At 35.7% G+C, this 13,045-nt stretch overlaps 1 protein-coding gene across 1 annotated transcript; it reads right to left on the minus strand.

Annotated features, from left to right (window-relative positions):
* Nucleotides 1-91: 91 nt before the first annotated feature.
* LOC111061792 (dysbindin protein homolog) lies at nt 92-10,854 on the minus strand. The gene is made up of 6 exons (XM_022349484.2): nt 10,510-10,854; nt 7,802-7,958; nt 7,211-7,343; nt 6,905-7,060; nt 3,809-3,973; nt 92-413 (listed from the first exon to the last, which is right to left on the minus strand). Exons 1-6 carry the CDS (start codon nt 10,563-10,565, stop codon nt 307-309), a joined length of 774 nt encoding a protein of 257 aa, XP_022205176.1. The 5' UTR covers nt 10,566-10,854; the 3' UTR covers nt 92-306.
* Between the last annotated feature and the right edge of the window lie 2,191 nt (nt 10,855-13,045).

Here is a 13,045-nt window from a genome sequence, read left to right on the forward strand (position 1 = left end):
AATGTGAAGGACAGGAATACAATTAATTCATTTACGGCATAGTAGATAATAGAATAAAATTAGTAAATATGATGTTGATAGAAAAACCAGATATGATAAGCAAAATTTATTTACAATAACAACAATTACGTTTTGTAAAATGAGTTTGTATGCAGATAAACCATCTAACAATATTAACACTTTATTTTTATATCTTGAAGCATTATAATAACAATATAACTTATTAGAAATCACATAAAATTCCATGAAGATAACAATTTGGACGGTACGGCAAGATGTTTTTTAACTTTGGCCTTTGGCATCCACTTACTCCAACTCTGAATCCTTCAAAAGTTCATCGAGAGCTTCTCTGTCTTGATTATCATCGAGAACAACTTCTTCCAATGACAAACATGGCGGCGTTTCTGTTAAATCTGAAAAACATCATCGTTCACTTATTGTGTTTGTGAGATTATAGGTCAACTACAGTACTGACATAAATTTGAATTGGATTATAAATTAAAGTTGAATAGCTTATCATTGCTACTTTACATCGTTTACAAGCTTAAATCTCATGAAGTTTATTGAAAAACACTGCCTACTACATACAGTCCAGCTCCAGGCAATGAATGCTCAAAAAAGGGTCTGGAAGAAAAAGTTTGGACAATTTATGACCTCGCAGCTTTGTTTAGGGTAGTGGGGAGGTAAACATATCAAAAGTCCCTACCCGGTGGTCAAAGGCACATTTTTTTTGGTTTTTGCATATAGTATCTCAAAAACTATGCGTCTTATGGACATGACTATTTATAGTACAAAATTGAAGCTTATTAAATTCCCTACAACATCCATATCTCTTAATGTTTTTTGGGATATCCAAGCCTTGAGGTGTGACAGAAAAACGTTCTTCAATTTTTGTTTTATTATAGACCTCATTCATTTTAAACGGTACATCCAGCAATGTAAGACGTATCCTGGTGCAGATATCTTTAGTGATCACAACATAGTTATAATGGATTACAATTTGCAAGGTAAAAGTAATACATTCAGAAGGAAACCAACCAACAGCAAATGGGATATTGGGAAACTGAAAATAGAGGAAAATGTGAATGAATACAATTACAGAATCGACAGGTCTTAAGAAATGAGAGAGAATCCAGGACTGGGCATACAGCATCTCTGGGGAAATTTAAAAAATGCTATTCTGACCTCTGCAGGAGAAATAGTAGGCAAGCAGAAGGAGCAGCCACTTAAGGCTTGGATAAGTGATGGAACCAAGCGCTAATTGAAAAGAGAAGGCAACACAAAAATGACAAAAATTGAGTATAATAAATTGCGAAATCTTGTGAACAGAAGTGCCAGAAATGATAAACAGGTATGGTTAGGGAAACGATGCGATGAAATTGAGAATCAGTTTGTTAGAGGAAATGTAGAAAAATCGTATAGCCTAATAAGAAAGATGTTTGGTAAGCACTCTGTGAAAAGTAACATTATCAAGTCAAGAGATATGAAAATGCTGATGGACAATAATGAGGTTGTAGATAGATGGAAGCAATATGTAGAAAATCTTTACAGTAATTCAAATGCCTTGGAAGAACTAGAGAAAGAAGTAGATGTACCTTATGATGAGCTGGGACCACCAATCACTTATCCAGAAATTGAGAAAGCCTTATATGAGCTGAAGTCAAGGCAAGCATATGGCTCAGATAATATACCGGCAGAACTATTACAAGCACTGGATGAAGATATTAAGTACTTGTTATTTGTCCTGATAAACTCAATCTATACCACTGGAGAAATCCCAGATGATTTTAAAGAGAGTCTGATGGTGCTGTTGCCAAAGAAGAACAAGGCAATAAGATGCGAAGAATATAGAACATATTCGTAGTATCCTAGCATATGCCTCAAAGTTACTTACGAATATTATATTGAGGGGAAAATTGATGCAAATCTCGCGGATGATCAATTCGGCTTCAGAAAGAACAAGGGCACAAGAGAAGCAATATTGTGTATCAGAAATATTGTGGAGAAAAGCTTTCAGGTGGACAAGCAGGTATACATTGCATTTGTAGACCTGCTTAAGGCATTCGATAGGGTGAATTGGAATGTACTGATGAAAGCATTAAAGGACATCAAAATAGATTATAGATATAGAAGGATCATTCGAGAGTTGTACAAGGATCAAACAACATTATTAAGGATAGGTGAGCCGCACAGAGAGGCTGCTATAAGGAGAGGAGTGCGACAGGGCTGTAGTTTGTCACCATTGTTATTCAACATTTATATAGAGCAAGCTATTAATGAATGCAAGGAGTGCTGTAGTGGCATCAAGGTAAATGGAGTTCGGATTCAGATGCTTCGTTTTGCAGACGATATAGCTATAATAGCAGATAATAAAAAAAAGTTTAGAAAGAGCTCTAACCACCTTGCATGAGATTCTACGAAATAAATATGATATGGAGATAAATAAGATGAAGACAGAAGTAATGGTCTGCTTAAAAGTCCCAGAGAATGTGTCTATTAAATTAGATAATCACGCCCTGAAGCAAGTAAAAATGTTCAAATATTTTGGAAGCATTATATCAGAAGATGGAAAAGATAGACTGGATATAAAGCGCCGAATCAGAGAAGCTAAGGGTATGTTTATTAGTAAAAGCCAGCTTCTTTCCTCAAATAGACTATCCTTGGAAATAAGAAAGACTAATAAAGAGTTGCATTTGGAGTATAGCTCTTTATGGGTCTGAAACGTGGACTATTGGTAAGGCTGAGGAAACGACTCTAAATGCTTTTGAAGTGTGGTGTTGAAGGCGTATGCTCAAAATAAAATGGACTGACAGAGTTACGAATGAGGAGGTATTCCAGAGGGCGGCAGAAAAAAGATCTCTTCTGAATTTTCTCAAGGCCAGACGACATTCTTGGATTGGACACATAATAAGACACGACGCATTCACGTCAAGTATTCTGGAAGGTACAGTTGATGGACAAGGGGTCGTGGGAGACCCCGGCTACAGTATTTAAGACAAATGACGAAGGATCTGGGTGCTATGAACAATGGAAGAGAGTAGCAATGGACAGATTTAGATGGAAGGCTGCCAACCAATCAAACGATTGAGCTGTAAGAAGAAGAAATTTTAAACCATTCATGAAAAATACATGCTGATTACAAGCTTAAAGAGCATATAATTCTCTTTGATTTGATGTATGATTCCACTATTTTACACATTTCCCTAAGAATTTTGCAGCCGTTTTATTAAAAATAAATACGCAAAGTTTTAGAGAGATATGCAAAAAAATTATGCCTTTGTACAATTTCCACCCCATTAGCACAGGGGGACCTTGATAAGCACCCCTTTGTTCCTTCATATATGAAAGGACAAGGAACATGACTATAAGAAATGCAAAGTAAATAAATATGTTATTTTAAGTCTGGCTATCACAAAAAACTAATCATTTTTACATAACATATATTTGGAGTATCGCTATCAATCGAAGGTTTTGGATTTTTTACTTTTATTTTTGCTATAGTGATGATGCGTGGTAACTAAAAAATAATGTTTGAAACACGGAAAGATGAAGAGAATCCTCATAAGATTTCAAGAGATCTAGATACTTTTACAATCCATTAAATTTGAAAGAAGGGTCTTCAACTTCTCAATGAATACCTTCAACAATCTCAATTTGAAAACTCTTTAACGATGAAAAATCAATTTCCTTGCTAGCTGATAGCTTGAATAGTTTTTCATGTGGCAAATAACGATAATAATCAAATATCACATTTAGTAATTGAATTTGAAAGTTTTTCAACATTAAATTGACAAATGAAATTTCTTACTAGCTGATTGAATAGTTTTCTGATGCGGTATTGATCCGAACTTCTTGTAGTGTTCAATGTCATTTTTGAATGCTTCTCCGTAAGTGGCTTGCTTCTCTTTTTGTTCAGCAGACAATCTCTTCTCATGCCTAGATAGTTTAACTGCGTGTTCTACGGAGAGATTTGCTGTAACATAAAACAATATCTCATTTTACTCTCAGTGCCATAAACATCCTTTTGAAACAATGTATTTCAAGAATGGATAGTTATGTGACCTGAGTGAATTGTATATTATGAGATGACTTCAGAAATAAGAAAGTCAAATCTGCATTGCTAACATTTATGTATATACCGGTATTTATAAAGCAGGATTCCCTCACATCAAAGTCCATGTACGGTTCAGTAAAAATGTTCTTCAAAAGAGTGGAGAATAAAATATTTCCCAGCCGAGCGAGTACAAATTGGAAGTCATGGGAAAAATATTTTCACTGAACCGGATACGCACACTTATACTGATACAATTCAGCTTTAATTTGAGTTACATTCATGTTTCATTTTACTTAAATAAATAGTATGAATATACAAATACAGGTTGTAAAATACCCCTAAAGAGACACACTGGGGTGTTTTACACCCCAGGGATTTTTTTCTGTTCTGTAGTTGACAATATCAAACAGATGGGAATTTATGCCCAGTCTAAATTAGGTTTGTAGTATTGTCAACTACTCTCCACCACTTCCAGTCAGTAATAGCATTCTACAAGGTCACCAGCTCATCTTGTTTTTTGTTTGGGGTGTCTTAACACCCCAGAGTGTCTTTTACGTAGGACTTGTATCAAACACTTTTATTACAAAGATTATTTGTGTTGTCACTACGAATGTGGTATGGGATGATAGATCAGATTGGAATGAATGCTATGATTCTCTACAACTTGAGATTCAAAGCAATAAAATGAAAAGACGTGAGGTTTTGATGAAGTTGTCATTGACAATGATCAAGCCATTCGTTCAAACCGGATTAGGAGCTCCAACACTTAGGCGGAACATACGTACTTCTAAAATTAGTATAAATATTGATAAGCAGTGCTTACTTTTGATTTCTGTATGCACTTGGAACAAAAATGATTAAGAAATGATGAAGTATGGTCTAAGTACTTGTTTTTTCATATTTTTCAAAGAAAAATGCGAAATTGAATTGGGGTGTTAAACACCCCAGTGTGTCTACTGTGTTAGCATAAAGTAAGTGTGTCTCTGTAGGGATACAATGAAATATATTTTTCCTAGTTACCTTGAAAAGTGACCATTGCTGCACTGATTACAGAACGCAAAGAATCACTTTTCCGCTCTAGTGCGGGAACAATTTTTCCTGCACTCCAGATTTGCAACATGGCAACGCAAAATAGTTAGTAGGTTATATGATGGAGCACCAGTGCAGCAAAATCAGAATTAAGTTGGTAACTGTGGTATAGTGTGGTGGTGCACGTTATAAGAATCTTGAAGTGGTGGATGACAGCAGTTGACAGCACACAGCCCCCCCCCCCCCCCCCCCCCCCGCCATTCAAACACCACTACTACATTCTATTTTATTTATTAATAATAAAATTACACAGATATACATTTGATGCATTTCAGGGGATTTTACCCATAATTGCCCACTTTTCATATTCAATGGTAACTGTAGCAGAAACTTAATGTGAAATACGTACGCAAAGTTCCTCTGCTGCACTCAAGAAACCATTCCATTCCATTGTAAACGTTTCTTTCGGTGCAGCAAACTGTCACTTTGCGCACTAGTTGCACAAATAAATATTTATCAGTCAAGTACAATAATTACTTTTAATTTATAGTTATATGTACAAGCGCGCCAGAAAAACTTACTTATTTGAAAGGCCAATAAAAACAAAAGTACTTTAGTTATTGTTTTAATCTTTTTTATATGAGAATGCAATATCCCTATTTTTTCATGCAGTCTTGAAAATAACATCAGATCAATGGCGACCCCATTGCGCATACACTGGGGGTATGAAGTCGATTTTTGACATTTGTATCCACTTGTTGCAGTATATCAATCGGTATGTTATCAATGGCGTCGCGAATGTTGTTCTTGAGGTGTGCTATGGTCCGTGGTGGATCGACATAAACCACGGATTTCAAATAACCCCATAAAAAATCGCATTGGGGAAACGCATGTGGAAATGAGCCTCGTCACGTCGTCACTGAAAAAAATGACTGCGTCTTCAGGCAGGTTGTCAATCAGCATATCACATGCTTTGTGACGGGAAACAAAATCGCGTTCAATCGATTCTTGAACAACAGCCAATTTATAGGGATGAAATTGAAGGTCTTCATGGAAAATTCGTCGAACAGTGGAGTCAGAAATTGCCATAGCAGCTGCGTGTTTGCGAGCCGAACGCCGGAGAAAACGCACAACTGACTGCCTTACTCTTTCGATATTTTCTGGAGTTCTGATGGTTCTTTGAAGTCCATTTCTGGGTTTAGCGACACTTCCACACTCCCTGAATGAGCTAATCCACGACAGAATCGAATTACGGCCAGGAACGAGTCTGAGAGGAGGAATTTCAAATCGAGCGCGGAAGGCACTTCCTACAAAAAGTAGCAACAAGTGATCGACCGTTAGAAAAGAAGCTCTCAACTGCGAAGACCCGCTGCTCTCTAGACCAGAGCATGATGGCTACTTACTTGAGGGAGAATAAACTTGGCTTGGGAACTTCCTCCTCTAGAAGCACCCCCTCCTGTCCCTCAACACGATCAATTCACCGCGCAGGATTTTTTCAAATAAGTAAGTTTCTCTGGCGCACCTTGAATAATATAGTGAATACCTATTCTCAAAATACAAACACAAGTTTGTTTATGATGGTGTTAATCAATTATTATTTCTAAGCTCAAGACTTGGAACTAATTTACTTATAAAACCGTAATTTTTCAAGTGTTATAAGTTAGCTGGAATAAATACAATAATAATTAGACAATTCAGAAGAAAACATGTAGTCATTTAGTTATGTACTCAAAATAGAACAGTTAACTATATTATATAATTGAATCAAAATATATTTATTGTAAAACTTGGAAATACATGGAAGTTGGGAGAGATACTTACATCTGACATTGTCCAAATCGGCCAGCTTCTTCTCACGGTACATTGCTAGCTCGAATCGTTTCTCTAGCTGTTCTTCTTGCATGTGTTGCGTTTCCACAATATCTTCCAACTGGATAAGAAGTTTTTCTACTTTGTCTATGGAGTTTTGTAGAGTGCCTGTTGAAATGAGAATTGAATTAAGATTATTCAATTGAAAGTAAGATTATCTACAAATAACTTTTGAGGTTTTGAACTCAAAACATTTTGAAGAGTTTGAAAAGATGCCTCAAAGAAATATGATTGAATAAATAAAATGAATTAACTTACCTATATTTCTGATGAGAGAATGGACACCATCTATAACCTGTGGTATTCTCACTAGTTGTGAATTCAAATTCTCTATGCTTGTCAATTTCTTTGTTACATTCATCTCCAAAGAACTTATACAATCATCAACGTCCTGAAATGAATAAAAATCTATTGAAATGGGTTCGAAGCGAGAAGAACGCGACAAGAAGAATAGAATCTTCTCAATTATGGAGTCATAATATCTCTTTATTAAGTCGGCTCAGACCACAAAATCAGTTATGATAACGGTCAAAAATTTATAAAACGCTTAAAAAAAGATAATATTACAATTATTGAGTTACATTGGCCTACCGTATCGCATAGCCACCCTCGTTGGAAATTAAAATAGAACTGTCAGGAATTGATGTTTTGTATGAAATGGAGAGAAATTAATTTCTGGCGGGATTAAAAGTCATAACTCAGAAATTTTTAGAAAATGTACGTTTTCAATAAAAATACATACACAGTGCACAGTAAGATACAAATTCTTCTCTTTCAGGAATAAGAGCCCAGTATAAGAGTATGCTCTCTATATAGAGATTTTTGCGATGAAAAGCTTATAAATGTTACCTGGGCTTTTATAGCATTTTCTTCCGCTATGGCATGCAGCTCATTCCATTTTCTCTGATAATGTTGGAGAATTTCACCTCCTGCGTTGATATTCACGGCGTGCTTTTCAGGGATTTGAACAGTCTGTGGTATTTCTCCGACAGCTAATCCACGAAAACTAAAATTGAATAAAATTATTCTAATTAGTATCATTGGAAACAATATTTTATTATAAACATCTTCCACTGTGGTTCATCCCAAATCTCATAGAAATGAATCATCGACAATTAGTGATTGTACATTCAACAACATTTTTTATTGTGTTTTTCAAGTAAAATTGTTTCAATTACTTTATATTTTCTATCCTAGTTATGAGTGGCTATAAATTAGTGGAAAATAAAGCCTGGTACCACTAAATAGTTCTGGTGGGCACTATTCTTCTGTTTGGCCTTATAAATTATACGCATTTCTCGATAAGTGAACGCAGAAATTTAGTGTACGAAGTAGGCTATGCATTATCATTATCATGTCTTTAGACATTTGTAGACTTGGGAAGTAGATAGTATTGTATAAAACATCAGAGGGATCTTCGAGATTTGGCCAACCCTCCTCCAAGACTTCTCAAATCCAGGAAGTATAATAATGTGAGAATGGAAGAGTGCAGTGGAGCTAACAAGGAGTTATGGAATCTGATTGAATCGGACAGAAGTGAGATACAAAAAATGAGGAAAACCGCAATATTGTTATTTATTGCACACAGCTAAACCGCAGAGAATGGTGTGCCTGAACAGATACAGAAAAATACGAGTACATTTTATGGATAAATAGATTTGTCCTTCTATGTGGTTGTGCCAAGTTGACAACAGCACGGAGGTACCTCTTGACTCTCAATGTGTATGCGATGAAACCCAGACCTATTGTACAATAATGCCCATTGTTTCTATTCCATGAAGGTTAGATAAATGACTTTTATTTACACTTTACAATAAAAGTGATGAGGGCGAAATTGAGGCAATAAGAGCCCCCTCTTCCATTTAAACCACGATTATAAGTTACATAAAAATAATAATATACTCTACAATTCAAAATTGAATGATAATTGACAATTCCAATAAAACAACTAAATCTGAGGTCTGGGTGCTTTTCATATTGCTGAAGATGGAGTCTGCCAGTAAGATTTATATGGGTTTATACGGTTTAGAATGAGGATAACATTCAGTAATTTCAATAGTTTTGGCAATGTATGAATTACCTTCCTCTTCACCAATACCAGTAAGGACGGATTTACTTTCACTTTTGAACTATCGAGATGGCCTAACAAGGCCTACAAATTTTTCCAGAAAATACTCCTGAATGAAATAAAATGGCTTTCTCCTAAGCCAACACTCAAGATTTGAAATAAATGCTGGTGTGTATAACCTCTCCATATACTCTGCCAGATTATTGAAGATCCGCAAGGCCAATGCAGGAAATGCATCATGGGTCGTTGACAAACAGCAGTAAGCTATGTATTCTGACCATGTAAGTCACTCCTTGTACCTTCCAAGATTTGCTCGTATAAACGTATGCTCGTATTACATAGGTATATGTAATGACTGTAGTTGGTCATTACACCTGTGGACTGGAAGAGGTCTACAAAGATCCAGAATGCCACTAAAAGTAATAATATGGATCGCACTCTTTTGGTATTTTGAACATATATCTCCACATGCAGGAGTATGACTTTTTAGCAGCAGTTCATAGCTCAGGATCTTATGAAAAATAACATGGTACACCATCAGGGTTGCTCACCAACTGTGGGTAACTATGTCAAATTTCCAAGAAAATAGGTGACTCATGACAGTCTCTTCCAGGCCATTCACTATCCGATTTTTTGTCAAACTTGATGTCTAATATTCAATATTGGATTCGATGTAGGACCGTGAATGGAGTTGTTGTGGACGGGGCGTATTTTGCCTGACGAGTTGGACAAGTCCGGTAAACAGTTAGGCCTAACCCGACTTATCCAACCTCCCAAGGTCAGCCGCCTTGTTAGTCAATTTGGAACCTGTGTGGGGATGTTGGACTAAATCGTGGACAACAAATTGGAGAGTGAGAGGTGAATGATGCGACTCTATCGGTCCAACTCAGTTGGAAAAAAAATCGGATAGTAATTGGCCCGCTTTACAAATTGCCTTTATTGTGGCACTCCCAGGTAAGCTTTAGATCGATGGTGAATCCAAGGAAACTCACCGACTGCTGAAGGCCTGACTGCGAATCAGTGAAAGTTACACACCAATCTTTGAGTCTTGTCCACATTTAATAGCAACTTATTTGCTTCCAACCAACCTCCAGCAGCATAAAAAAACTCATCAGCCTCCTGATGTTGCACTGAGTAAGATTTGGGCCAAATAAAATAGATGTGGGATAATCCGCAAACTTGAGTGCCCTACCCTCAGGATCAAGGTTATTAATTGCAATAGAAAATAATACAGGCCCTAAAACACCAAGCCCTGTAGGATATCATAATTTATAGGCATAGAACTTGAATTTGCTCCTCCAATTTATTACAGATATGACTAGCCTTTAATCCTTTGAATATATCAATGAATATATGAATTTAGCAAATAAGTACCTAGTAGCAACTAGTTTTATTAGTAATTTAGTTACTTTATTATACATAGAATATTAGACCACTGGAATTATTAAATACCGTAATGAATTGTAATTTAAACAATAAAATAACTTACCTGGCACTAATTCCTTCTTGAACGGATTGCAACTTATCTCGCAGACTGTCAAACATGATAATAATGTTTTAGAATTTGTATCGAACTTCCAACCTAATAAATTAAAATCATAACCTCAATCTGTAAACTGTCAATGACCTTACAATAAATATTATAAAGCAGACATTGTTTTCAGAATTGAGTCTGATTATAAACTATTGAACAATGAAACATCTCACAATGTGAAACATTCACACAAAGAAATTATTCCTCTTCTATGTATTAGGCTACTTTCATTAAAATAATTCAATGTTTACTTCTCTATTTCTAATATTCTAACCTATTTCTTAATATTCTAATTCGGCAACATCAATATCGAGTTGGCGAGTATCGATGATTTTCATATAAACATCGATTTTTACTTCTTGAATTTTTTCAAATCAAAATTATTTATATTTCAAATCAATATGATATGAAAAATATAAAGTTAGGTACGGTAGTTACAATATCCTATAAATATCAGACAAAATTCAGCGTTTATTGTAACTTATCAATAACAAAATAGATTTTTACTTCTTGAATTTTTTCAAATCAAAATTATTTATATTTCAAATCAATATGATATGAAAAATATAAAGTTAGGTACGGTAGTTACAATATCCTATAAATATCAGACAAAATTCAGCGTTTATTGTAACTTATCAATAACAAATAGCCTACCTATGTTTTTCATCTATAATGATAATTGAACCGAACTATAATTCTCGATCAAATAAATCGATTTTTACGTTTATTGAAAACTAGATGACAGGCTCGCTTCGCCCGACGCCCGCCTTACCCGTCTAGGGCGCTACACCGGCCCCTGGACACACGGCTGGATCATCCAGAAATAGGATCAGCAGGCTCACTTTACTCGCCTGCATTTTACGTTATTTGCTCCTTTCGTCAAAAAGGACTCTTAGGCTCGATTCAATCACCAGATATCTTTTGAATTATTTAGGCCTACCTAGGTAGTAGCGCAGGGTTGAAAAAATCTTCATTTTTATCATTTTGAAAAACCGACAACAAGTGGTCAATGTAAGTCACATGGGAAATGATAATGTTATTCGACATTATTAGATCACAAGTACCGGTACAACAAGATGCTAACATAGGATTATCTCAAGGCTCCAATAATATGGGCCCAGTCTTGTTTCTGTTTTTTTGTAAACGATCTTCCCACTTCAGTGCAAGAGGGGGAGATTTGGATGTTTGCAGATGATGTACCTATGTCACCTCTAGATCACTGCAGACCACATCTCAACATTGGCTGCCTGTACTCTCACACATAGAACCGCCAAATCTCCGTCCCACAAAATCTACAATTAGATCATATGATCAGATAGAGAGAAATCAGTCTCTCTCCATTCATTACTTGATGCTCAACCAGACTGAAATCCTGTAAACCTACATGGCTGAGCTGCAGAATGAATAATCAGCAAGCCTTGACTGCATGGCAAGAGCAATACCAACCGTTGGGAGGTGAGAATAGAGATAGGTTAACGTATCTGCCCTCCCGACGGGTTCCTCTCTGCCTAGAAAAACATGGGTGCGCCTCAATAGAGTAAGGACGGGTTGCAGTAGAGTAAAAGTGGCAATGCATAAATGGAGTCTTGCGGAGTCAGCAGATTGTGAGTGCGGTGGAATGCAAACGCTCCACCATATTACCGATGAGTGCCCATCTTAGGTTCACAACTGGGACTGCAGGTCTCCTGCTCCTCCCTCTTAGTGCAGATGCTATCCAGTAGCCGAGTGACCTGGAAGTTCGGTACCGATCTAAAAGTTGATATATGTGTTTTTCATGCTACTTTATTCTTTTAAAATTTTGACAAAGCTATTCAACTGGCAAGCATATAATTTATATTTTTCTCGATTATTACTCTTTTCTAGTGAGGATAGTACTATGTTTTTCCCCTGACCATGAGAATATTAATAATTTATACAGTATAATAATATATATTGATTTGAGAGCTTAATTTTAAAGGAGTAGTAATGATAATTGATATTATCACAATTATCATTTTCAATTGCTTAAATGCACAATAATTATTATTTGACATGCACTTATTTTTTCAAATATAAAATTACAAAGTGCCATACCTCTACAGATAGTACAGATCACCATCTGTACTAGTTGACTAGTAACCAAATTATATATTGTAACAAAGTCTCCATTTTAGATTAGCTCTTGTTCACGTTTATCGTTCTACTATGGTACTGCATGCATTCAATGTATTCAATAAAAGCCTTCCATCATATCTTAATCTACTTTATTCAGTCATAAAACAAAGTATGTCAATTGTCTAGAATTTGAAAAGTTTTGTAATGTTCTGTCTCTAAAATTCACTACTTTTTGGGCTACTACAGCTAATAAAGCTGAATAACTGGAAAATAGCTGGAAAAATATCATGGTAATTTTAAGTAGTACGGCACATGAATGTTTTTTCTTGATTTCTCGCATACAAAAAATGTTAATATATGAATTTGATAATATGAATATCATTCTTAGAAAAGATTG

Source organism: Nilaparvata lugens, chromosome 8 (assembly GCF_014356525.2).
Source record: "Nilaparvata lugens isolate BPH chromosome 8, ASM1435652v1, whole genome shotgun sequence".
Classification (NCBI taxonomy): domain Eukaryota; kingdom Metazoa; phylum Arthropoda; class Insecta; order Hemiptera; family Delphacidae; genus Nilaparvata; species Nilaparvata lugens.